The sequence below is a fragment of the Loxodonta africana genome, chromosome 15 (genome assembly GCF_030014295.1).
Source record: "Loxodonta africana isolate mLoxAfr1 chromosome 15, mLoxAfr1.hap2, whole genome shotgun sequence".
NCBI classification, from domain to species: domain Eukaryota; kingdom Metazoa; phylum Chordata; class Mammalia; order Proboscidea; family Elephantidae; genus Loxodonta; species Loxodonta africana.
Window position 1 is genome coordinate 22949824 of NC_087356.1, and position 27503 is coordinate 22977326.

A 27503-nucleotide genomic window follows, 5' to 3' on the forward strand; every position below is an offset into this window, starting at 1 on the left:
TTCCGACTTCTGAGACTTTCCAGTTAGGAAACATGGCTGGAATGAGGAACTCTTTCCTCTTGCATTTCAGGTCTCTGCCTGGCTTTCAATAGAAATATTGCTCCCTCTGCTGGCAGCTGTTAAGCATTGACCAGACTTCAAGGACGGTATGGCAGAAAGCAGATGCCTGCCCCTAAGGTCAGGGTCTCTCTCCACCATGTTCAAGTTATTTGACCTTGCTCAAGTTACTTTGCTTCTATAAGCCTCAATTTCCACATCTTTAAAATGTAAATGTTAAAAACTACCTTTCAGGGCCATTGGATGAATAAATGACCAGATAGAAGGTACTTCACAGATTGAAGCTATTATTAGTATATGATAGTTTTGGGGGAAGAAAGCCAAGGCTGTAAAGTATAATATGCAATAATGTTAGGTTTTTGGGTCTGAGAAAATATACACGTATGGAAGATCCACTTATCAACCTAAGAAGCTAATGTTATGAAGTATAAAGTAATAACATAATATTTGTAAACTTCCTTAAAAATTCTTAGGTGAGAAGTATATATCTTAAACCATAGAAAAGCCTCTTAATAAACTTTAATATCTACCCTAATAAAAGTATTAGATAAAATAGGAATTAATAAATATTTTCTAACATGATAATGTGTATATACAACACAGTTTTATGTATGTGCACATGAACAAAAGCATGTGTAAGAGAGACAGATTATAATGGAGAAATACTGGAAGCATTTCCGTCAAGGTAAGGAACAAAATAAAGGCACCCACTCCTTTCTCTATTTGTTATTATTATTTAACATCATACTGGGTGCATTATTCAATGCACTCAGTTAAGGGAAAAAAATAGAGACATTAGAATTGGAAAAGAGCTGAAAGTCTTTCCATTTGCAGATAATATAATAATATTCTGGAAAACCCAATAGAATCCATGATAACACTAATATGAACAATTAACAGGCTACTAAATTAATGTTCAAAAATCAATATTGTGTGTGTATATGTATTTGTAAATGATAACCAGTTAGAAGATGAAGGAAAAGAAAACCCATTTTCAATAACAACTAAAAAGATAAAATACTTGGGAATAAACTTAACAAGAAATATGTAAAGCCTATATGAGGAAAATTTTTAAATATTTCTGAAAGACAAATGGAAATATTCCTTGGTCTTGAATAAGATGACTCAACATAATAAAGATGTAAATTAACCCCAGTTTAACACTACTCCATAAAATTACAACAAGTGTTTTTCCTGGAATGAGACAAATTGATTCTAAAGCTCATATGGGAAAATAAACTATACGCATATACGGGAACATCAGGAAAAAAAAAGTCAGTGGGGAGAGATAACTCTATTAAATACCAACATATGATACATCCGCTATAATTAAAATAGTATTACATGACTAGATAGACAGACCTGGAACAGAACTGAAAGTTCAGAAATCAACTCAAGTACAAACGGAAATTTATTATTTAAATGAGGTGGCATCTCAAATCACTGGGGAAAAGACAGACTTGTTAATAAATAGTGTTAGGACAACTGCAGAGCCTTTCAAGAGGATAACTTTGGATCCATAACACATATCATTCTGCAGGAAAAAACACCAACTGGAAAAAAATATATATGGTGGAAATACTAGAAGAAAATACAGGTGAATTTTATTGCAGTGTTTCTGTGGTGAAACCCTTTTTAAGTATATTCATCATTCAGATGCAAAGACAGAAAAAATTGATAAATTTGACTACATTGAATTAAGAAAAAGAACCTGTACATAGGAAAAAAAAAAAAGCCACAAATAAATTCAAAAGACAAGTGATGATCTGGGAGAAAAATAAAAAGCTAATCTCTTTATTTTCACAAAAGTACTCTAATTTACAAAGAACTCTTAAAAATTGAGAGAAACAAAGATTCACACACACACATACACTCATGCACACAAACGTGTTCTTAAACATGAAACAATGCTGAGCTTCATTTATGACAAGAGAAATGCAAATTAAATCTACGCTGAAAAAATTCTTTCGACTTTGCTGAATATTTGAAAAATTTTACAATAAAATGTGGAAGTAAAGCTACACTGAGATACCATTTCTCGTTATCAGATTGGTAAAAATTTAAAAGCTGAAAACACACTTTTGTGTGACCTACTGGGGAAAATTTGAATATAAACTAGGTATTAGATGATGTCCTAATTGTACCAAAATTAAATTTCTTGGGAGTGATTATAATGTTGGGTTGTGTAGGAGTGTGTGCCTGTTCTTTGGAATTACATGCTATGGTATTTAGCGGTAAAATGTCATGAGGTCTGCAAACTTACTTTCTAATACTTCAGTTCAACACAAGAGTGAGTTTTTGTTTGTTGTTTTAATAGTATAGCGTAAAGACCAGTGGTTCTCGATCAAGGCGATTTGCCCTCCAGGAGACATTGAGCAAAGTTAGGAGACATCGAGCAATGTTAAGAGACATTTTGGCTGTCACAGTAGGGGCAGAAAGGAATGGTGCTGTTGGCATCTAGTGGATAGAGGCCAAGGATGTTGCTAAACACCCTACAATGCACAAGACAGCCCCAACAGAGACTTATCCACCCCAAAATGTCAGTACTGCTGAGGTTGAGTCAGTAAGTAGAGATAAAGCAAACGTAGCTACAGCAAACAGTGGGTGAAATCTAGATGGTTATACCATTCTTCGACTTTTCTAATAAGTTTGAAAAATTTCAAAATACAGCATGTAGAGAAAGTCAAATTAAAAATAAAGAGTCTAAGAGAGAAAAGATAATCTAAACTGACAAAATCAATAGGCATAGGCTGCCCATGAAAAAAACAATAGTATAAACTGTCCTTTTTATTAGTAACCTCTGAGAATAAAGACAGAAATACGTGCCCTGTCTGCTAATTAGGCAAACAAACAAACAACAACAAAACCAAAACCAAACAAAAAACAACCATGGCATTAAGTTGAGAAATTTTCAAATGTGATTTTTAGAAAGGTTTCTTTTTTTCTTTTTTAAATAAGTGATTTTATGTGCTTTCTACCAGTTTTCACTGTGTGATGATCAGAGACAGTATAATTTTGTTATATTAAAACTAAACCCAATGAGCAAAATGGGAAACCAGCAGCCAGTTTCTTCCTTGCAGGACTCAGAGGATCCATAGCTGAAAGTTAAGCCTCAGAAAATGGTTATTAAAAATATTCCTTGACAAGTTAATGTTGGTGATAACATAGCATGACTGTGTGGTTTATAAAGCCCCAATCTTATTTTATCATCTCTCCTGCCCCATCGGGGCAGGGACTACGAGGTGTCGGGAAACGCAGAAGGGTTTACCGCAAATGTGAATTTCGTTTACAATAGGGCTGAATATGAGGGTGCTGTGTGCTTCTATCAGAAACCTAACTTGTACCCCTTGCTTTGTTCTATTATTTTCTTCAGTCTCATTCCAACTCTGCTGCTTTTTATAGTTTTTATCCTCTTTCTTCCTTTCCTAGAGTTATCTTACCGTGCAGAATAGTAATAGAAAGGGTCGATATTTTTGTCATGTTTTCCAATGTATTTTTCATCCCCCGTAATCCTTGTTTCTTTGAGGCTCTCTGCCTGTGAAGGTAAGGCGGCCAGAGCTTCGTGAGGAGGGTGGATATGGCTCCTCACAAAAAAGGAGTCAGAGCTCAGCTTTGAATTTCAAAACAGACTTTTAAAAAGAAGCATAGAAAAAAAGCACAAATTCTCAGAGTCGGGCTTTCAATGTAAAGATCCAGGCACTTGAGAAAGAAAAGGGTCTTCTGAATTCCAAAAGGTTCATTTTAAATCATCTGGACCAATGCTTATGAAATAAAAATAATAGAAAGAATACAGGACATGACTGAAGCGCAGGATTCCTATCCAAAAATAAGTTGGGATTTTTTTTTTTTAACATTTGTTGGACAGAAGAAAACTAGGAAAGAACAAAAGAGTGTTACATTAGGCATCTCCGAGAGGGTCCTGACCCTGCCTTCCTCTAGGGTCGAAACCACTCAGACATGTTGAAGGATTTCATGGCAGAACAGACTTCTGTCCCACCTGGAACCTGGAAGAAAGTCCTATAACAGTATGAGGTAACTGCAGAAGAGTAGAAACGGGTGTGCTGTTTGTTGTGTAGGTAGAGAAGGCCTCCAAAGAGACTGAGTTAATGTACAATGTCACCACTTAGTCAGCTACCATGTTCTGTTCTGTAGACTGCGGAGTTGGGAGGAGTATAGGACACATTGTAAGGTGGTCTTGCCCATTAAAAGAAATTCAGACGTTTTCATGTTGACTCAGTCTCAGCCCATTACTTAGTCTTCCTGGGTTAAGACTGCCGGGCAAAACACAAGACACCCAGTTAAATGCAAATTTCAGATAAAAAATGAAAAATTTTCTAGTGTAGGTTTATCACATGCAATATTTGGGGCATGCTTGTACAAAAAACATATTTGTTGTTGTTCTGCAATTGAAATTTAACTGAGCATCCTGTATTTTTATTTGCTGACTCTGGCAACCCTATTAGTTCCTCCCTCCCTTTTCCTTTTCCTTCCCTTTTCCTGGCATCCAGGCAGAGGTGGGTCCTCTGGGTCCCAGCATCCAGATGTTGGGAAACAGTGGTGAACTAGAGTGAGGCGATCATTTTCTAACTTTCAGTTTCTTCATTTGTAAAATGAGATGGAGTAATAGCACCCACCTTATGAATACAATGCTTGGTACAGAGTAGTCACTCAACACATATTATTGTAATCATCTTTCTCTATTATTGATCTAATTTCATGTATTTGATATTTTTGGCCTTCCAACTCTACTTAAAATTGTTGTGATCTTCCCTCTCACGTATTCTTCTTCCCATTCTACTTCCTGATAATACTAGTCATATTTTATTTATATTATTAGGGAATTTGAAGCCTTGGAGAGAAGGTCTCATCTAAAGTCAAGGCAAAGATGAAACTAGAGTGGTTAAAACCAAAACCAAACCTGTTGCCGATTCCGACTCATAGCGACCCTATAGGTCAGAGTAGAACTGCCCCATAGAGTTTCCAAGGAGTGCCTGGTGGATTTGAACTGCTGAATTTTTGGTTAGCAGCCGTAGCATTTAACCACTACACCACCAGGGTTTCCACTAAAGTGATCAGGAGTATATTTTTCAAATTAAGCTTGAATATACTTGGGTATCCTAAACTTTAAATCGCATATAGATTTTTTATTCATGATTATGCCCTAGCCTAAGGTTGGGTTATGAACTAGAAGTAACTAAAGAAAAAATTCTACATTTTTTTTAAGTACTAGATTTTATGCATAATTACATTTTTATTAGAAAATATTGAAATTCCTTAATAGTCTTTCCCAATAATCTTGCCTCTTTCACAAGCTGTGTATACTTAACCCGTTATTTTATTTACATGCAAGAGCACTTCTTCCTTCCATTCTACTCCACCCACTCATGTTGTCAGACGTTAATGGCTTGGCCTGATAACTCTACAGCTCATTCTACGCCCGTACGATAAAATTTATCATGAAGTTCCAAAACTTCTCTTTCAGTGTAGACTGTCACCATAGCTTCTAACTTCTTATCCAAAGAGTTATTTTAATGTAATAGTACTAAAAAAAAAAAAAAAACAACACACACACATTGAAGTTTATTCATATAACTTGTTAAGGCAATACTTAAAACTCAGTGGGGTGACCCAATTATTAAAAATGATGATACTTCTCAGGTTGTTTATTTTCAAGTTTTTATTAAAAAAATAAAACATTTCTACTCTCTTATTTTTCTCTTACAGACTAGAACAATTATTCATATATTGGCATTAATATCTTATGGGTTATACATGGGTATTTCAATACAATCTTGTCCATTAACAACATAGCAAATTTTTTTATTGTATATTCTGGGTAGGATTAAAATAAATAACTATAGAAATAATTTAACAAATCTTTATCAAGCACCTTCTATGTGCCAGGTTCTGGGAACACAAAATAAATAACAAATGGTCTTGCTCATTAAGAAGTTCACAGTCTAAATGGGGAGACAAATAGATAACGCAGTATGACAGCTTTGAGAATGGCATGTACCAAGGACTATAGGAACCTTAAGAGCACCAATTAATCCAGAACAGTAGTTAATAAAATTAGAAGAACTTGCCGGGAAAAGAATTAATGGTAGGTGAGAGGAATAACATTCCAGGTACGTCGAACAGCCCGCGTAATTTGCTGAAGTTAGTTTAGGTGAGCAGACTGGGAAAGGCTGCAGCCAGTGTTTGAACTCAGTCAGGCCTCTCTCTACAGCTGTTTCTCTCTCCTTTTGGTTCCTTATTCTCTTACTGAGGATCTGCTTTCTCCGCATGGCAGGGAACAGTTTCATCATCAAAGAGGAAAGGGCTTCTTTCTTCCAGCTATGGAAGAGGGTGATTTGGCTCATGTACCCACCCCTGGGCCAGACACTATAGCCAGGGGAGGTAAAAACCAAACCAGACCAGTTGCAGATGAGTCAGTCCTGGCTCATGGTGACCCTATGTGCATGAGAGTACAACTGCACTCCATAGGGTTTTCAAGGCTGTGACTTTTCAGAAGCAGATGGACAGGCCTTTGTTCTGCTGGGTGGGTGGGTTGAAATTGCCAACCTTCCAGTTACTAGTCAAGTGCTTAACCATTGTGCCATCCAGGGACTCCAACAAAATTATAGAGACAGTAAAAAGATCAGTGGTTGCCAGAGATTGGGGGTGGGGGAAAGGGGTAGTGTACTGTTAAAAACAGCATGGGAAAGATGCAAGGAGAAGGGGGATTCTCCCTAATTGATTGCCCTTGAGTTGATTCCAACTCACAGTGACCCTATAGGACCAGAATAGAACTGCCTCATAGGGTTTCCAAGGAGCGGCTGGTGGATTTGAACTGCTGACCTTTTGGTTAGCAACCATAGCTCTTAACCACGGTGCCACCAGGGCTCCTCTCCTTAATTAGGGTGACTTCTATTTACAGATAAAGGTGAAAGGCAGCAAGGGGAGTTGAGCAAACAAATATAATCCACATCTATTACAAAAACCCGATAAAAATATATATGTACATATCCTACTGTACAAAGATATTATTCAATAAAATGCTTTATAGTTTTAATTTTTCCCATACTTCGAAAATTTCTAAGGGCTTTCTTCATTATCATTTCTAATTAAATATATTAAATAAAAGTAGTGGATACCTTCCTTTCCAATTACACTTTTCTCAGGCAAAACAGGCAGAAGAGGATGCTGTCAGGTGTAGAAGTTATGCTTGCTGAATAGCAGAAGGAACTGGGGAGAGGATACTAGAAAAGATAAGTTAACAAATATTCAAATGTTTATATTTCAAACATTCAAATGGCAATCTTAGAGGGCAGGACTAGGAGGCAGATGTTACAGGGAGGAAGTCTTCAATTTTAATGAGGAAGGCTTTCTAATGATCAGATCAATCCTAGAGAAAAGGGCTCTTTTGTGAGATAATAGAAATTCTATTACTAGAAGTATTTGAGCTGGGGCAGGCTGAGCCCCTGTTAGTGTTCCTGTAGAGATTACTGGATGGCCTTGGAGACTGGACTGCCTATTTCCAAGGCCTCTTCCAACTCTGAGAAGATAGTCTGGCATAATCAATCATCATTCATCTGATCCAACCAAGGAATTTGTATATAAACTATACCTCATTTTTATTGCACTTTATTGCACTTCACAGATACTGTGGTTTTTACAAATTGAAGGTTTGTGGCACCCTGCATTGAGCAAGTCTGTTGGTGCTATTTTTTCCAACAGCGTGTGCTCACTTTGTGTCTCTGTGTCACATTGTGGCAATTCTCACAATATTTCAAACTTTTTCTTTATTATTATATCTGTTACGGTGATCTGTGATCAATGATCTTTGTTGTTACTATTGTAATTGTTTTGGGGTACCACAAAACGCGACCGTATGACAGTGAACTTAATCGATAAATGTTGTGTGTGTTCTGACTACTCCATCCACTGCCTATTCCCTGTCTCCTTCCTTCTCCTCAGGTCTCCCTATTCTCAGAGACACGATAATATTGAAATTAGGCCAATTAATAACCCCACAATGGCCTCTAAGTGTTCAAGTGAAAGGAAGAGTCACACATTTCTAAATCAAAAGCTAGAAATGATTAAGCTCATGGGAAGCTGAGATAGGCTGAAAGCTAGGCCTCTTGTGCCAAACAATTAGCCAGAACGCAAAGGAAAAGTTCTTTGAAGGAAACTAAAAGTGCTACTCCAGTGAACCACAGATGATAAGAAAGTGAAACTGTCTTATTGCTGGCACGGAGAAAATTTTAGTGGTCTGGATAAAAGATCAAACCAGCCACAACATTCCCATAAGCCCAAGTCGAATACAGAGCAAGGTCCTAAGTCTCTTAAACGCTACGAAGCCTGAGAGAGGTGAGGAAGATGGGAAGAAAAGTTTGAAACTAGCAGAGATGGGTTCATGACGTTTAAGGAAAGAAGCCGTTTCTGTAACATAGAAGTGCGAGGTGAGGCAGCAGGTGCTGATGTAGAGGCTGCAGCAAGTTATCCAGAGGATCCAGCCGAGATACCTGACGAAGGGGCCACAGTAACAACAGATTTCCAATGTAGACAAAACAGTCTTACACTGGAAGACGATGGCACCTAGGACTTCATAGCTAGAGAAGAGAAGTCAATGCCTGGCTTCAAAGCTTCAAAGGAGAGGCCGACTCTCTTGTTAGGGGCCAATGCAGCTGGTGACTTTAAGTTGAAGCCAATGCTCATTTACCATTCCAAAAATCCTAGGGCCCATAAGAATTATGCTAAATCTACACTGCCTATGCTCTATAAAAGGAACAACAAAGCCTGGATGACAGCACATCTGTTTACAACACAGTTTACCGGCTATTTTAAGCCCACTGTTGAGACCTGCTGCTCAGATAAAAAGGTTCCTTTCAAAATATTTTTGCTCATTGGTAAGGCCCTTGGTCACCCAAGAGCTTTGATGGAAATGTACAGGAGATTAATGTTGTTTTCATGCCTTCTAACACAACATCCATTCTGCAGCTCATGGATCAAGGAGTAGTTTTGACTTCGGAGTCTTATAATTGAAGAAGTACATTTCGTAAAGCTATAGCTGCCATAGATAGTGGTTCCTCTGACGGATCAGAGCGAAGCAAATTGAAAGCCCTCTGAAAAGGAGTCACCATTCTAGATGCCATTAAGGACATTTATGATTCCTGTGAGGAGGTCAAAATATCAACATTAACAGGAGTTTAGAAGAAGCTGATTTCAGCTCTCGAGGATGACTTTGAGGGGTTCAAGACTTTAGTGGAGGAAGTAACTGCAAATGTGGTGGAAACAGCAAGAGAACCAGATTAGAAGTGGGGCCTGAAGATGAGACTGAATTGCTGTAATCTCATAATGAAACTAGCGGATGAGGAGTGGCCTCTTATGGAGGAGAAAAAAAAGTGGTTTTTTGAGATGGGATCAATTCTTGGTGAAGATTCTGTGAACACTGCTGAAACAGCAACCAAAGATTTAGAATATTACATGAACTTAGCTGATAAAGCAGCGGCAGAGGGTTTGAGAGAACTGACTCCAATACAGAAAGAAGTTTTCCTGTGGGTAAAATGTTATCAAACAACATCGCATGTTACAGAGAAAACTTTCTTGAAAGGAAGAGTCAATTGATGCAGCAAACTTCATTGCTGTCTTCTTTTAACAAATTGCCACAGCCACCCCAACCTTCAGCAGCCATCAACAGTTGGGCAAGACCCTCCACCAGCAAAAAAGATTACAACTTGCTGAAGGCTCCAATGGTTAGCATTTTTTAGCAATAGTTTTTAATTAAGTTATGTACTTTGTTTTTTTAGACATAATACTATTGCACACTTAATAGACTACAGTATAGTGTAAATATAACTTTTATATGCACTGGGAAATCAGAAAATTTGCATGACTTGCTTTATTGCAATATCTGCCTTATTGCAGCGGTCTGGAACTGAACCCGCAGTATTTCCGAGGTATGCCTGTAGTGGAGTATCTTCCTGATCTTTGAGAATTCACTAAATACTGGTCCCCTAGATTCTTATTTCTTCATACTATAGAGTACAAGTTAAGAAGAAAACTACATATTGGCTAAATGTTTTGCAGATACTTTTCACTATGGTGCTGACCGTAGATTGAGATAAGCAATCACAAAGGTTGTATTGAAAAATCCTGGAAAGATACAAACTTTAACAAAGTCAGATATTAAGCGTTCTCTAGAATAATATTTTCCTTTACATAGTGCAAACAAAAAGAAGCTGAAAGTCCTTTGTCTTGGTATGTCTAAGCAGTACACTAGATAATGTTATAAGGTTGTCAGAAAGATGATTTTATCAAGAAAAACAGTGTGGTAGCTCTGCAGGTAAGTTAAGCGTTCTGGAAACTCCACTCATTTCCAGCCTCTGAGAGCAACTGCAGGCTTGCACGGAAGTAACAGGAATCTTAATCCTGACAAGCTTTAGTCCTATGGTAAAATTAACTTTAAACGAAATCACAGGCTTAACATGTTTTAAAGTGGTCTCACTATTTGACAATTCAGTTGAATGCCACTGAAATGGAATTTTTTAAAAAGTTACGGAAATGCATGTTTATTATTCATTTAAACATATTGGTGTTAATTTTATTTAGCTAGTCTTCCCATAAGCCTCGTTATGCCTACTGCTTAATGAATCTCTAAGTCAGTTTCAAATGGCTTCTTGAATTTCTGAATTATCTAGAAAATACCCATCAAACTCTAGTCATTTAAAGTACTATAATAAACGTACACAAACACATTACATAATACATTTGAAATTACTTTCAGTAAAGTATTTCTTATAAAAATATCATTTCATGATTTTTCTACTTCACAAAACCAGAAAAATGTTTTTCATAAAGTGCAAAAATAAAAATAAACCTTTAGCTTTCATACTATTTTTCACTTAGCTTTCTTTTAAATGTTAAATATAAAAAAGTAAACAAAAAAGTGAACGGATAAAGGTATACCTTTTGTAACCTCATCGCCATCTGGTTTTAAATTCTCAAGGTTACGAGATGTTTACAATTTTTCCATTTGTTTATCTTTCCAGTTCTGCTTCCAGAATTTCCCCCCACGTATCTGCATCCATCGGGTACATGATTTTCTCTGGCAGGCTAATGGAAGAACATATATTGCTATATCTGCCACTGAGCCATTCATGCTTCACTTTACTCTTCTGGTAATTCCTCAGTAGTATGACCTGAAAGGGGTAAACCAACATCATTAAAAGAGAATATAGTAGATGGTTAGTGAGCTTGTTTGAAACTAGACAAGTCGATTGACAGTACTGAAAAGAAGATGAAGTATTTTTATATTAATAAACGTATATTAATGTGTGCAGAAGTATGTACATGTGTATATATACAAAGTGAACAACGGGGTTTTCTGGGGATTTTGGAGAAGGCGGGATTAAAAGAAGTAGACATTTTCCTTCTGGTTAACAGAGAAAAATTCCTGAACTTAGGATTTTTAAAAAATTACTTAAAAGGATAGCTAGGGGATAGTGTGGTTAGCAGTAAAAGCATAATAAATCAACTTCAAATCATTTTGAAAAGTCAAAACACTCTGCATATGAAATTCTTCTTCCTCCAAGCAGAAGAGAGAAGTGGTCCAAGCCTACCACCACTAGCACTGCCATAAACACCACAGACTGCAAAGATTCAACTCACCCTCCAGGAATAACCGCTTTCTAGATCACCGTCTATTTCTCTTTGGCACACAGCTCTTACAGTCAAACAGTGTGGTTTCCACAAGGAGTCACTGTTTCTTATCACGTCATTCCAGCTCCTGCACGCCATTGAAGCCCTGCACAGACTCTGAATGTCTAGCCGGCGGAAAATGTTCAAAGTGACTTCCGGAGGCAGTAGCTCAACAAAGTTGTTTTGACTCTCTTTTTTCTTCTCCTCAGTGTCCACAGAGTTCAAGTCTATGTCAGCAACTCTTGAATTACTGTACCTCTTGGAGTGTTTCTGCATAGTTTGAGGTTTCAATAAATTCTCCTCATATGTAATCTAAAAGGCAAAATTTGAACAGACTCAGTCCTTCACTTCAGACTAGATTCCACTTTTAACCAGATACTTTCGGATTCAAATTGCTATTAGTGGTATGAGTTAAAGAATCAGTTTCCCAATCTATAAAATGGGGCCATGGATCTGCTTCTCCTGTGTAGCATCCTGTCTTTGCAAGGATTAACCTGGATAGCATGTAAAATATTTATCACATGTGAATTACACATGGGAGACACTCAATATATGTTTCTTTCTTTCCCAATGTTTTTAGTAAATGGGGTTTGTTATAAGAAAACTTTTTTTCCCATTCCCAGAACATTATCTAACACAGAGAAACAATTCTTCATATGTCAGATCATATTAGTTGAGTTTTGTAGCAGCAATGACTACTATGAGAACACATTTGATTCTGAATATTAATTTAAAATACTTCGATAACATGTAAGATTCAATCCTATTAAATGCCTGAATATTCGCTGTCTGTGGTGCCTTGTCATTAAAGTCTTAATTTTGTAACTTATGACTTCATCATAAACCTGGTGGACTTTTAGTGCTTTATCACATGTTAAAGTAAAAAACCAAACCATCCAGTCAATTCTGACTAGCAGGCCTTCACATTTTATATAGAGGCATTTGGAGAAAGCTCTGGGCAGGAGGTTAGTTCAGGCTACCAATAGAAACCAAGGGTGAGGGGAGGGAGAAGGCAATGTGGTTACTCCTGAAAAGAATGTGATCAGCTAAGACCCAGGAAGCCTGTACTGTTCCAGGAAACATATAAGTTCTTGGTGGGGGGTGGAGGGGGGGAAGGGGCTGATGCCAGTGATCTTTAGAAATGGAAAATACTTGAAAATCAAGTTATTTTTGAAATATACTGAGTCATGCTGATCTTGTTAAATTTTACGTATAAAAGCCTCCCTCTCCGTTTGCACCATGGAGGACTTTGTATTTTTACCTAGTGCTGCCTGGCTACAGCTGTTCTATTCCTCAATAAAACTCATTCCTTTTACTCTCTTCAGAGCAAAGATTTTGTTCTCTTCGACATTTCTGGTGTCAGAAGCAGGACATTGAGGACTTAGACTCCGGTACTGGTTGAGCTGTTTGGGCTCTATACTTCCGCAAATTCTTGCCGGTCGCCTTAAGGTAAATAGTCTCTTGAATCTGAGCTCTACTCTCTTTGTGTTGATAGCTCTTCAAGTTTTATTGTGAATTTTTTTCTTGCAAGTAAAGTTTGTTTTGCTGCAGTGCAAACTCAAATATTTATCGTAAGTTTTGGTGAACTGTAGTGCTTAGGGCTATCTCAATGGGTATGCCAAATCCAAGAAAGCAGCTGATTGTCCTAGTGGAACTCTGGCTCACTAGATAGCCAAGAACTATGGGTCTAAGTTTTGTTTGTATTTGAATTTCTGTTTGAGCTCCCTAATGACAGTTTAGAAAATCAGTGGCCACTTTTGGGTAATTTCCAATTTGGAAAGAATAGTATATTTAATGTCTAAAATAAGAAACTAAGTCTTTAGTTGGCAGAATGAATAAAGTTCAAAAAGAATGAAACCAGGTTTTGTATGGTTGTTACAAAGGAATCCCAGAGTCTTTTAAGCCCGAAAATATGTGGGCATGGGTTCTAGCATCTTAAAAGCCCCCAGGATACTCACCACCAACAGAAGGACTTCCATGAAAGGGTAAGCTGTGACATGAGATGGGCCAGAGTGCTAGGCTGCCCACCAGCCGCAAGACAATTCTCATGCAGCGGAGGCACTCTTTGAAACAAAACCCTGACCAAACACTGGCAGACCACCTGTTAGGGATTTTATTTGACTCTGGGGAACCAAAGTTTTAACCTATTCTTAACATCCTTAATAAATGAGCCTGGATTTCCCCCTTCTGGGATGCTGGTTTCAGTTCAAAAATGCTATAGGTTGAATATAGCAGAAGTAATTTGGAATTTCAATGATCCCTTTGGGAAAATGAGTTCCCATCTGTTCTATTTTTTTTTTTTTCCTTCCACTTTTGGAAAATGATTTCCCATTTGTGTTGTCTTTTCTTTCCTCTGAGAAACTTTTGTTTGATGCTTAGGTTTGTTAGAAGGTCTGAGATCCCTCCATTTGAGACTCTGGAAAGTTAGTAAGTTTTATCTAGAACCTGTTTTTCTGTTGAATCAAGTTGGTTTTGCCAAAGAATTGTCGTAGACATTAAAAAAAACTAAGTTCTCTATTTGCTTTATGCTGTATAAGCTTGGTTTTTGAGCTTGGCTCACAGACAGATGAGTTTATGTAGTTTTTCTGCCTTGTTTTGCTCTGAGAGCTTGTCTCTGACCTTAGTTTCTGTCTTGCCTCAGGAGGACGTGCCTGGTAGTTGCTGGTTTTCATGTGAATGTCTTAAATCTGCTCTTTTCTCGTCCAAGAAAAACTCCTTATTGTGCCTGGGTTTTTAGTAGCTACTCTGAGACACTTTGATCTAAATCAGTCTATTTGAAAACTGCCCTGAAAAAGGAAAGATTGTTTATTCTGACTGGTATAACAACGCATTAAAAAGAGACAAATTATTCTAAGTGTCTTCTCTAAAGGATCCTACAAGGTATGCAAAAGACAGGATTATGAAAATATAATAATTTCCTACCTCCAGGTGGTATTATTAAATTAGATTATAATATTTCTTCAAAGAATTTACTCTGATCAGTTTAATGATAAATAAGCACTTCTAAAAACCAAACCAAAACCCTCTGCTGTCGAGTCGGTTCTGACTCATAGCGACCCTGTAGGACAGAGTAGAAATGCCCCATGGGGTTTCCAAGGACTGCCTGGTGGATTTGAACTGCAGACCTTTCAGTTGGCAGCCATAGCTTTTAACCGCTATGCCAACAGGGCTTCCAAATAAGCATTTATATAAACTAAATAGTCCTAGTATTTCCAGGAACTAATTAAAGTGAACTGGTTCTGACAAAGATTTTTATGTTCTACAGCATATCAATCTTAAAAACAAAACCTTTCTACATAACTTAAGCTAGATATTATATGAAATGTGTTTTATTTAAGGAAAAAGTATAACTAGTAGTTTCAGAATGAGAAGAGGGAGGTATAGGACAAACCCAGGGGGTAGAAATGGCTAGCAAAGAATTGATGAGTTCATTTACAAAATTGCTAAACTGCTTTGGTATTCCTGGGTAGATAAAAGGTTTTGATAATGAGAAGGCAAAGCTGCTTACCAAGAGAACAGTAAAAGGGAAAGGATTTGTTTATCTTTTGTGTTTGAAAATACCTAGGCCAATTTAAATATATGTAAATGAATTGGGATGATCAATTCTTGTCTTAGACCATCAGCTAAAAGATAGGGAGAGTGGGGCAGGATCAGACCTGGGGGAAGGGCAGCCTCTGAGGCTATGTAGCTCCAGGGAAGCTTCTGAAGGGCTTCTTCCAACAAGGTGAAGACCTTTTTAGACCAAAGAAAGTAAGAAAAATGCTGTCTTACTAAAGTTTTCAGAAATTGGGTAGATGCTCATCATAAAAGAACTGTAAAAAAGTTCTCTCTATTGTAGAGAAATTCTAAGGAGCCAAAACATAGAAATCACAATGAGACACATCTGAAATGAAGTGGTAGGGTGGAATGGAGACATTCTGATTTCAAAAAAACAAAAAAAATAGTTGATAAAGTCTAAAGTTAGATTGAAAATTATGGGAAATGGAAAAGGGTTGAATGAAAATATAGACTATTCAAACAAACAATTTCAACAGTAATTGTGTTTGTGGTATATAGGTTTAAAATAATTTCCAAGATCTTGAGGTAACTTACTGGTATTGAGTTAATATTCATTATAATTTAAATTTATATACTTTTGCTTTTTATGCCACAGAAAAAGGATGTGCCCTTGGGTCTGCTAGTGAGTGTGTTCATTCCTGCCACTTAAAGTGTTATACTAGAAGAGATTTGCAACAAAGACAAACTTTAAAATGTTTATTAAAAACAGAATTTATTTGATATGGCCCAAGTTTTTATCTTTCTGGCTAGAGTTTGATGGAGTAATTTATGAAATTTTTAAGAGCTGTGGACTTGTTGACCCTCTGAAGAACTAAAAATCACCTTAAAATGCCCTGGTGGCCAGAGGCAGATGATATCTGAGGAAGATAGCTCATCCCAAGATCACAGAACAAGATTTCATGCGACTGGCTGAAATAATTGGACTTAGTTTTGTTATTGTAGCTATTTTTATGTTATTAGGTTTACTCCATACTTTTGGCTAATACGAAAATCTCTTTGACTTTTGTTTCTGTTCTTTTTATACTTTCTTCTGGTGCTTGGGATAAAATGCATTTACCAAGCTAGCTGTAGTAATTTGATTGAATGTTCTATTTGTCACCCCCTCCATGATCTGTGCATGAAAACTCAGATCCATTAACAACTCCCATATTAAAATATAGTCTTGTACCTAATGCTACTGTTAACTTCACCCTCACCTTTAAATGGACCATACGTGTTAGCATATGGCATTCCCCTGGATTGCAGATTCAACCTCAGGCACCATGCTTTCATTTAACCTGATTTGTAAGCAAGAATTATTCTGAAGTTGCTTGGGACCCTTCTGATGCCAGAATGATAAACCCTCTGGATTCTAGAAAAATGCTCAAGGAGCAAATTTAACAGCCTGCCTAAGAGGAAAAAATAGCATTTGTATTGAACTTTAGAATTAGTTAAAGTTGGAATGATTGTAGGTTTATAATAATTCCTTGATAGAAAATTGGCTTGAGAAGGTCAATCAAACCATCTACTTCCCAGACAATGTTACCAGAAATGGTATGCTTTGTGCTCCTTATAGGTATATGTTTTTAAGTGGAGGATCAGAGTGTTCAATAAAGAAGCCAACTCCATGTGACCACCCTTATACCTTGGCATTACCTTGCTTAGATGGTTGTAACATGATGGGTCAATGCATCTTAGGAACTTTAGGAATTCCTTTGAATATCCAATCTTGTATGAAAGTGTCCACTGGATAAGCGATTTGAAAATTCTTAACTGAAAACAAGAAAAATAAGGTGTTATATGATAACCCAATAGCTAATTCACCTGGGGCAGGTTGGTTGTTCCTTAGAGCACTTACACCTGGCTATGGTGTTTATCAGCTTGAGCAATCTATCTGGAATCTATCTGCCACAATGGCTCAAATTGCTGATATTGTAGATAGAATGGCTGCCCAATAAAACTCCTTAGACTCTCTTGTTGAAGTGGTGTTAGATAATAGAATAGTTCTTGGTTTTATTATGATCCAAAAAGGCGGAGTTTGTCAATATTTCCTGTGGCACTTGGATAAATACCTCTGGGAGAGTAGAGCAAGATAGTAGAAAAATATGCCAAAAAGTGACTTGGGTAGTATTCCATACCTCCTGTACTCCCTTTCTTAGATATTTTTAGTTGGATGCCCAGTGGTATCGGTTCTTGGCTTGGCTATATGCTGCAAGTAGTTTTAATTATTTTATCGGTTATTATTGGATTAATTAAATGCAGTATGAAATGATTGTCTAATATTTTTAATAAGACTGAAACCAATTTCATTATGCAAAGAATTATGTATTTTAAAGAATCTGAATCTTTGGAAGGAAACTGTACCTTTACTAAATCTGACATTTTTATATATGTTATTTCTTTTTTTTAAATTTGTATTTTATTTTCTAAAGCTTACAAATTCTAGACCTGATGAGAAACCTCACCTTAGTCTTTCCTTGGGTGCTTCAGCTGAACTTTTCTCATTTGAGCTGGTTCTAAATTTGTTCTTCCCACTTAGCCTCACTTGCTGCCATGACCCCAACAGCAATCTACTCACCCTGAAGGTGGGGCCCATTAGTATGGCAAGGTGAAGACCCTCCCCTGACATATTTTAAGATATACTAAATATCAACAGAACCCTCAGACAATGTTCTTGCAAAAGAAGGGAAACTTGATCGTGGGTAATCAGCACCCCCTAGTAGGAGCTTGATCAAAAGGGTGAAGTGTGTTTGCAGGCCTTAAAATTTTATATGGAGGTGTTTGGAGCAAGTTCTGGGCCGGAAGTTAGTTTGGGGTACCTGTAGGAAACCAAACTTGGCGGGAGGGAGAAAGGAGATGCGGTTATGCTTGAAAAGAATATGGTCAGATAAGTTCCAGGAAGCCTTTGCTGCTCCAGGAAGCATCAGATAAGAAAGTTTTTAGAGGAGGGGTGCTGACACCAGTGATCTTTAAAAATGGAAAATACTTGAAAAACAAGCTGTTTTTGAAATATACCGAGTCATGCTGACCCTATTAAGTTTTATGTATAAAAGCCTCCTTCTCCCTTTGAACCACAGAGTACTTTGTATTTTTACCTAGTGCTGCTCAGCTATAGCTGTTCCATTTCTCAGTGGAACTCTTTTATCTCATTCTCCTCAGAGTAAAGATTTTGTTCTCTTCAACAATTATAAGAATTATCTACTTTGTACCCAAAGGGTAGGTGTTCACATTTGACACAAACACAAGTTGAAATTGGCAAGAGTTTGAGATCAGGTTTATAATGACACAAAGCCTCAAGTACTCAATTCATTTATAAGATTAATGTTTTAGAAATATCCCCTTGAAGCTACCCTAAATAAATAATTATGAGCTAAGCATAACAATTATTGAGGCCATTAAGCAACACTTATTAACAACTATAAATAATGTTTACAACTCAGCTAGGTATTAAACAAACAAACCATTGCCATTGAGTCAATTCGAACTCATAGCTACCTTATAGGACAGAGTAGAGCTGCCCCATAGGGTTTCCAAGGAGCGGCTGGTAGATTCGAACTGCCAACCTTTTGGCTAGCAGTCGAATGCTTAACCACTGCACCACCAGGGCATAGCATGTAACTAATAGAGAATGTGACTTCAGCTACTTTATCAACGGTGCATAGTGTATGTTTTGGAAATCATTTGAAACTATGGCTGGGTATACCGCCACCCCTGAGCTACTGTTGCACATAAAGACATCTCCTACTTACTTAAAATCAGTTTATTCTATTTTGTACTTACTTTTTAATGGTAGGGAGGATGCAAGAGGAGGAGCTTATTTCAACTCTGCTAATGACAATCTCCCTTTCTAGAAGTGCTACTCACTTACATGTTTTTGGACTTGTTACGTCCACAGTTGCTCCCATTCATAAGGTTGGTTATGGACCAAAGTACTTGTGGTAAATGTGCCTGTTCAATAGAGAACTTCCTCTCAAGGGTTTGGATTTGCATTTGTGGGAGTAAGGACGTGCACACTGGTAAATGCAAGAGCATGAGGCAAGCTCAAGCTCTCTTTTTTTGAATGTACTCCCCTTCCCCCCGCCCAACACACCATCACTACAAACCATGGCCAACCTTACTCTTGGAAAGAATCTCATAACAGGAGAATGTTATCGTACACTTAAATGCTTGCTACTTCTCCCAGGATCTAATCAGGGAATAAAATGCTTATGCTCATTATAGGAAGCAGCTCTGTTGGTGCAAGGTTCGCGGTTCCAATCCACCCAGCCGCTCGGTGGGGGAAAGACCTGGCAATATGATTCCCTAAAGATTACAGCCTAGGCAACCCTATGGGGTAGTTTTAGTCTGTCATATGGGGTCGCTATGAGTACCGTTTATGCGTACCAATCCACTCCATGGCACCTAACAACAGCAACCCGTTACAGGAATTCCACAGGCAGGCTGATGATGGCTTTTGATTTTAGCATTTGGGGTGCCTTGACCAAAAAAAAAAAAAAAAATTTTTTTTCCTGAAATCCTATTGGATTTCTTTCTTCTAAGTCTAAAACTACCTTTCTAAAACTACCTCTCTTCTGCCCTTTCTCCTTTTTGAACCACATTGTGTTGAATTACCTCTTCAGTTAGCTAAGAGCTCTCCCCCCCCCCCCCCACTTTAAGATGTCACACGGAGGGAGGGTCCAGAGGCAGCATAGTCCGAGGGGCATGCGCCGCCTTGCACAGACAAGCTACCGGGGAGTCCCCACCCTGCCCAGACCCTGCAGGTGACGGGGGGGATGACCCCACATCCCATCTGAGCAACCAGCCCCCTTGCCTGCCCCGCGCAGGCTGCAGCTGCCTACGTCCCGAGATTACCGGATATCTGAGTACTGACAAGGGAACAACAATAACAACTGTCAGCACCGACTGTCACCGCGGCTCCCGGCCGCTTAGCGAAGGCTGTGCTTGACTCCGGATCGCGCCTCAGATCAAGCTGACGCGGCGCCATTGGGAAGGGAGGGCCCTCCTACCTACTGGACAGTGGTGGCCTTTCCTCCTGCGATTTAAAACCTTCAGAATTCGAATATTTTCCCCATAGTCCCTCGCGTCCCGCCCACTCTGGGTCCCGCCTTCCTGGCTCGGATTTCGCACAGGCGCAGAGAGGAGCGCGCACAGCCTTTTGGGATTAGTAGTTTCTTCAGGGACAGTTCGCCTCCAGAAGGGAGCGGAAGGACGGGCCAGAGACTACAAAGCCCGGCGTCCTCGGAGTCCGGTGGGCGGTGAGAAGGAGTGGGGGGGACGACAAACCCGGGCTTTTAAACCTTAATTTTAAGGCGGCGTGGTGGGGGAATCCCCGAGTACGTCACTGATCCAGGCTGAGAGGCAGGACTGCAGAAGTGGCGGTGGGGTCCCCGCCCTGTGAAGACGGGGGATATTAGCGCCGAGTCTTTGCCGTCCTCTCCCCCGTGTTTTTCTGGGGGCCTGAGTAGGTCCCGCGCTTGTCTGTGGAAGGCGGAAACGGCTGCGGGGACCGTCTCTGCGGAGGGGCCTTGTCCTCGCCCGCCATGTCCGGGGGCTTCGAGCTGCAGCCCTTAGACGGCGGCCCTGGGATGGCCCTGGCGCCAGGGGAGACGGTGATCGGTCGCGGGGCGCTGCTGGGAGTAAGTGTAGGCGGGAGCCCGGCCGGACGGGGAGAGCCGCCCGATCTTCTCGCAGCGTCTGGAGGTCCCACTCCCCGCCCTGGCCTGGCACCCCACCGCGCCGGCCTTGCCTCTTTAGATTTGAGAAGTTTGGAGATAGAACGTTTTTCCAGTAAACTTAAGTCAACTCAGAAACATCTCCTATGTTGCCTTTAACGAGAACTGATTTCTGTTGTTTTCTTAAGTGGCCCAGGGCCCAAATCCAACCTGTTTTTATATGGGCCCACAAGCTGAGAATCATCTTTACATTTTTAAGTGGAAAACAAACTAGTAGCTTTTCAGAAAAATAATTTATTGAATAGTTGATTATTTACTCTCTGACCATTATAGAGAAAGTTCGCCAAACTCTATTTTTTGGCCGGGCCGGGTGCATGGTCCTTAACATTTATTGTTATGGTCTGTTCCAGGCGTTGATCTGACAGCTTTACATATATTAACTTCTTTAATCCTTTCAAAAACCCCATGAGTTAGGCACTCTTATTATCCTCATTGTACAGATGAGAAAATTGAGTCGTAGAAAGGAGACACGAAAGTGCCACTAAGCTATGTATTCCCCCACCCTCTGAGACGTTCAGGAATTAAAAAAAAAAAAAAAAATTGCATATTGTATTCTGCAATACTATGGATTTCTCCCTTCTCTCTAATTACACATACTATTTCCTTCAGCTTTCTTTGTTTAGTGTTCACTTTGCGCAGCACATTTTGCAGATCCTTCCACTGTGTGGAGCCCCCGTGGTGAAGTGGTTAAGAGCTCAGGCTGCTAACCAAAACGTCAGGAGCAAAAGTAAGGCAGATGCATAGAAGATTTAAACAAAGCTTGCCCTGAACTCACTGCCCAGTGGGAGAATAAATGTAGTTGCTACCAAAGTGTGGAAACCCTGGTGGCGAAGCGGTTAAGAGCCTTGCTGCTAACCCAAAAGTTGGCAGTTCAGATTCACCAGCTGCTCCTTGGAAACCCTATGTGGCAGTTCTAACCTGTCTTACAGGGTCACTATGAGTTGGAATGGACTCCAGGGCAATGGGTTTGTTTTTTTTTTTTTGGTTTTAGCACTGTGTGGGAGACAAAGACGAATGAGACACAGGTCCCTGCCCTCTAGGACTTTTCACTTGGGTTGAGGAAACAGACCTATGTCAGTGAACCAACACAAGTGGACTGTTACCCTGGCTAACCTCTAGTGTCTCAACGGGACCACTGGTGTTAGCATTGGGGTCCTTTTCTGAGCGGGAAAAGGAGTTCAAGGTTGTGATGCAGAATTTGGTCCTGAGTGTGTGTGTATGTATACATGTATATATAAAACCCAGTGCCGTAGAGTCGATTCCGACTCATAGCTACCCTACAGGACAGAGTAGAACTGCCCCATAGAGTTTCCAAGGAGCGCCTGGTGGATTCGAACTGCCAACCTTTTGGTTAGCAGCCGTAGCACTTAACCACTGCCATCAGGGTTTCCACATGTATATATAGTAGAGTATTAAAGTTTAAGAGCTCAGCTGCCAACAAAAGGTCGGTAGTTCAAATCCACCAGCTGCTCCTTGGAAACTCCATGAGGCAGTTCTCTGTTTCATAGGGTCACTATGAGTTGGAATCGACTCGACGGTAATGTTTTTTTTTTTTTTTTTCCTAATCAAGAAAGTAAAAGTTCATCTGCTGTTTATGTATTTATTTGCTGGGTAAGTAATTATATAAATGTTTTAGTAACAACCTGCCATTTTCTCCATAGCTTATTAACTTAAACATTATGAAGGAAATGGCCTGTGAGGTGTTTTGTTTCTTTTTTAAATATCTAATTGAAAAACTTACCAGAATATTTGCTTCATCAATAGTTGTGTATGTCTGGAAACCCTGGTGGCATAGTGGTTAAGTACTACGGCTGCTAACCAAGAGGTCAGCAGTTCAAATCCACCAGGTGCTCCTTGGAAACTCTATGGGGCAGTTCTACTCTGTCCTACAGAGTCACTATGAGTTGGAATCGACTCGACGGCAGTGGGTTTGGTTTAGTGGGTTTTGGGTGACTGCCCATTTTGACTCGCTTAACAATGAGCTTTCAAGCTACGAAAAGACATGGAGGAAACTTAGGTGCATATTGATAATTGAAAGATCACTGTTTCTTAGGCCTGTAGTTTATAAGCATGGCAACAGGTTGCAGAGCCTTTCATTTGTAGCTTGTTTGTGTTACAGGCTTGGTAACGTGAGATGAACCTTTCTTTGGTTTCTGTTTTAAAGAATGGTAAGGAGTAGAAAGCAAGTTGGTCAGTTATCTGGTCAGGATTTTGCTTGTCCTTTTCCAATAATCATCCTGTGGCTCAGCTTGGCAGATATGGAGAGTTGTGATAAACGACATCCCAAATGCGTCAAAAGAAAATTTTGAAGAACAAACAAATCACCTTTTTTAAGATTTTGGACCTGACGGATCCACTGGTTTCTTCTCTGCCATGGTTAAAATATGACGTAAGGGCTGCTGTTTGAAACAATAACAAATCCAGTGAGATTCGTGTAGTCCAAGAGAGCAAAGACTTAGTTATAAGTAGGAAAACAGGAAGTTCATGGTACATCTGAAATGATTATTAGTAATGATTATTGGTGACCTCTCTTGCTTAACTAGTCATGTTGATCTGAGACAGGCATCACAAACCTGAATGGTCATACAATCATGAAGATTTATAATTTTGATGTGTAAAACAGTATTAAAACAATTTGGTGATGAAAATGTCCTCGTCTTTACAGTAGGATGGCACAGAGGAGAATGCTGTCACTTACAGAGAACACAGTTTTAATAGACTTTATTTTTTAGAGCAGTTTTAGACTTACAGACTTTCTCTGTGCAGAGCTTCTATATACCTCCTTCCATACCTGCACGTTTTTCCTCTTATTATTAACACCGTGCATTATACATTTGTCACAATTGATAGACCAATATGGGTACATTATTATTAATTAAAGTCCTTAGTTGACATGAAGGCTGTGTCATTGCTTTGCACAGTCTGTGGGTTTTGACAAATGTATAATGTCACATATCTACCGTTATAGCCTCATACAGAATAGTTTCACTGCCCCAAAAATGCCCTGTGCTCTCTCTATTCATCACCCCTCCTCCCCTGAGAACTGCTGATCTTTTTTTACTATCTCTTTGTCTTTTCCAGAATGCCATATAGTTGGAATTCTACAATATGTAGCTTTTTCTGACTGGCCTCTTTCACTAATCAACATGCACTTAAAGTTCCCCCATGTCCTTTTGTAGCTTGATAGCTCATTCCCTTTTTATGGCTGAATAATACTTCAGTGTATGAATGACCACAGTGTATCCATTCACCTGTTGAAGAATATCTTAGTTGCTTGTAATTTTTGGCAGTTATGAATAAAGCCGCTATAAACACGCAGGGCTTTTTTTTTTTCAACATAGGTTTTCAGCTCATTTGCGTAAATACCTAGGAGTGTGATTGCTGTATCACAAAGCACAGTGAAATTCAATCTTCATGGAGCCCTGGTGGCACAGTGGTTAAGAGCTTGGCTGCTAACCTAAGGGTTGGCAGTTCAAATCCATCAGCTGCTCCATGGACACCCTATGGGACAGTTTTACTCTGTCCTGTAGGGTTGCTCTGAGTCAGAATCGACTCCACAGCAATGGGTTTGGTTAGGTTTTTTTTTTGGAGGGGGGGGCCCTTATGTGTGAGTCCTCAACCAACCCGAGGTCTCTGTTTTACTAGATCATAATTCTCTTTTCACGATGAGCACCTACTAGAAGGTTTTACAGCACAAGACATCCCAAGCAACAAAGTAACATTAGGCCAAATTATTTGCTTTATGGCTTTTCTTTAATGAAAGCTGATTACATTCTTAAATGAAGCTACTGTTTCTGATTTCAAACTTTCCTTATTCTGTTTTGATAGCAGAGACTGTATGATAAATTCCTTTATGATCTGTTTTCCTCCAAAGGAATAGGATAGCGTCAGATATCTAGTAAGGAACCCTGGTGGCGCTTGGCTGCTAATGGAAAGGTTGGCGGTTCGAAACCACCAGTGGTTCCACTGGAGAAAAGACCTGGTGATCTGCCTAAGAAACTCTATGGGGCAGTTCTACTCTGTCATGTAGGGTCGTATGAGTTAGAAATGACTCGATGGCACACAATAGCAACAAGTATCTAGTGAAACTTGCTAAATGCAGATGTAATTGAATGGACTGCTTTGATTTAAAAAGAGAAGAGGTCCTCAGGTGGGGGGGAGGGGTGAGTTCAAGGCTCTAATATGGACTTCAGGTGGCATCAGTTCACTATGTCTAAGAATGCTGTAAGTGTCCCACAAAGTTTACACAAAGTACCCTTCCCTGGGACTGGCAACTGCACTTTTCCCATCTGTTGCAGAATCTCACCTGGCTGTCCTGGAATGTTGGTCTTACCTGGTGCAACACACAGTTCTTCCCAGTCATCTCTTTTGTCCCTTAGGATGTGGTGTACATTCCAAGCTGCTCTGTTCTGTCCTTCCCTCACTTAATTATTTAGCCTAGTGCAGTGCCTGCCACACAGTAGACCTTGAACATGTGGTCTCTTCCTCCTTGTTCTACTTTTTAGCCTCTCCCTCTTTTCTTCCCTTAAAAAGAGCCTAACTGGCAGAGGTCTGGGGACCATGGTTTTAGGGGACATCTAAGTCAATTGACATAATAAAGTCTATTAAGAAAACATCCTGCATCCCACTCTAAAGAGTGGCATCTGGGGTCTTAAACGCTAGCAAGCAGCCATCTAAGATGCATCAATTGGTCTCAACCCACCTGGATCAAAAGAGAATGAAGACCACCAAGGACACAAGGCGATTACGAGCCCAAGAGACAGAAAGGGCCACATGAACCAGAGACCTACATCATCCTGAGACCAGAAGAACTAGATGGTGCCCGGCTACAACCTATGACTGCCCTGACAGGGAACACAACAGAGAACCCCTGAGGGAAGGAGAGCAGTGGGATGCAGACCCCAAATTCTCATAAGACCAGACTTAATGGTCTGACTGAGACTGGAAGGACCCCGGTGGTCATGGCCCCCAGACGTTCTGTTGGCCCAGGACAGGAACCATTCCCGAAGCCAACTCTTCAGACAGGGGTTGGGCTGGACAATGGGTCGGAGAGGGATGTTGGTGAGGAGTGAGCTTCTTGGATCAGGTGGACACTTGAGACTATGTTGGCATCTCCTGCCTGGAGGGGAGATGAGAGGGTGGAGGGAGTTAGCAGCTGGCTAAATGGACACGAAAAGAGAGAGTGGAGGGAGAGAGCAGGCTGTCTCATTAGGGGGAGAGTAATTGGGAGTGTGTAGCAAGGTGTGTATGGGTTTTTGGGTGAGAAACTGACTTGATTTGTAAACCTTCACTTAAAGCACAATAAAAATTATTAAAAAAAAAAAAAAAGAGCCTAACTGGGGCTTATGTGTAAAAAGGATATCCTTAAGTTTTAAAGTGAATTTAAACAGTTAAGAAGCAGTGCTACCAACAGCTAAGGCCTAAGGAACAACATTGATGATTTTCCTATCTGTTGATTAATATTTGACCAAATTCAGGAAATAGTTGATGACCGTGAAGCCTGTGAGAGCCAGAACTTGATGGGACTGCCTTGTTTTTCCAGGTCTTGCAAGTTTTCTGCCTTTGACAGGGTATGGTCGAAGATTTTTTAGTTTTCCTTCTCTGACAGGTTTCTGACTTACACAGCTTCCAGCTTTTGTAGGTTTAACTATACTACAGTCAAATGGAAGTATAAACAAAAATATCAGACCCGGTGCTATTGAGTCGATTGTGACTCATAGCGACTGCCCCGTAGGGTTTTCAGGGAGCAGCTGGTAGATTCGAACTGCTGACCTTTTGGTCAGCAGCTGAGCTCTTAACCACTGAGCCACCAGGGCTTCAATGGAAGTATAGGAGATCTACAGATGAATGAAGAACAGGGATTTATAGTTTGTAGGTTTGAGAGACATATGGAAGTAGCTAAACAGGGCTCACGACATCAAATGGGGACTGGAGCCAGGGAGGCATCTTGAGTGAGTGAAGTGTCGGAAAGTAACAAAAAGAGCACAAGGACAGTGATAAATGATAACTACTCTGCCTCAGAGTGGGGGATCTCAAACATAATCCCTGCTACTTGCCCCCATTCCCACCTGGTAACAGTGTTACTGGATTCCCTGGGTGCTGCAAACAGTTAACACGCTTGGCTGCTAACTGAAAGGTTCAAGTCCACCCAGAGGTACCTCACAAGAAAGGCCTGGAGATCTACTTCTGAAAAATCAGCCACTGAAAACTCTATGGAGAACGATTCTATTCTGACACACATGGGGTTCCCATAGGCAGCTGGTAACAGTGTTGCTAGATCATATAGTTTTTTTTCCAAGAGTAGCAGAACTGGATTTTTAGGTATAATTCCTGATTTTTAAAAGTTCACATTTAATTTAAAGTTTTGTTTCCATACTGTGAGCCAAACAGAATGATGCTACATGGTACAGACAGGTGTAGGAAGGAACCCACAGTTAAGATGAGGGTTAAGGGAAGACTTCATGAACTGGTGATGTAGTGAGCAGGACTATGAAA

General features: G+C 39.6%; 2 protein-coding genes across 13 annotated transcripts in view; one reads left to right on the forward strand and one right to left on the reverse strand.

Moving 5' to 3' along the window:
* Window positions 1–5684: 5684 nt before the first annotated feature.
* FBXO48 (F-box protein 48) lies at window positions 5685–20771 on the reverse strand. Of its 8 annotated transcripts, none has more exons than XR_002786682.2 (6): window positions 20283–20769; window positions 19660–19751; window positions 16933–17049; window positions 11710–12051; window positions 11008–11240; window positions 5693–7298 (listed from the first exon to the last, which is right to left on the reverse strand). XR_002786682.2 is itself a non-coding variant. In XM_064268673.1 (4 exons), the coding sequence occupies exons 3-4, from the start codon at window positions 12013–12015 to the stop codon at window positions 11079–11081; spliced, it is 468 nt and encodes a 155-aa protein (XP_064124743.1). In that variant the 5' UTR covers window positions 12016–12051; window positions 16933–17049; window positions 20283–20771; the 3' UTR covers window positions 5685–11078. The 8 variants fall into 8 exon arrangements, 1 of the variants encoding a protein (XP_064124743.1); XR_010317930.1 differs by having other exon boundaries at window positions 19647–19751; XR_002786683.2 differs by lacking the exon at window positions 19660–19751 and having other exon boundaries at window positions 20287–20769.
* Window positions 12991–27503, forward strand: part of APLF (aprataxin and PNKP like factor) — a 130719-nt gene continuing 116206 nt past the window's right edge. Inside the window, exon 1 of one of the 5 annotated variants that reach the window (XM_064268671.1) lies at window positions 12991–13188. Coding sequence is in view for 2 of the 5 variants with exons in the window: in XM_064268668.1 (XP_064124738.1) it covers window positions 20817–20912 (96 nt within the window). In the remaining 3 variants the exon portion in view is untranslated. Of the gene's footprint in view, window positions 13189–20195; window positions 20913–27503 lie in introns of those variants that run through there. The other 4 variants (XM_064268668.1, XM_064268672.1, XM_064268670.1 and 1 more) reach the window with 4 other exon arrangements.

Coding starts and splice junctions, on each gene's coding strand:
- FBXO48 (XM_064268673.1), bottom strand. CDS start 12,015: ATGCAGAAACACTCCAAGAGGTACAGTAATTCAAGAGTTGCTGACATA. Junction 11,241..11,709: donor AAAGCGGTTATTCCTGGAGG/GTGAGTTGAATC, acceptor TACCCCTTTCAG/GTCATACTACTGAGGAATTA.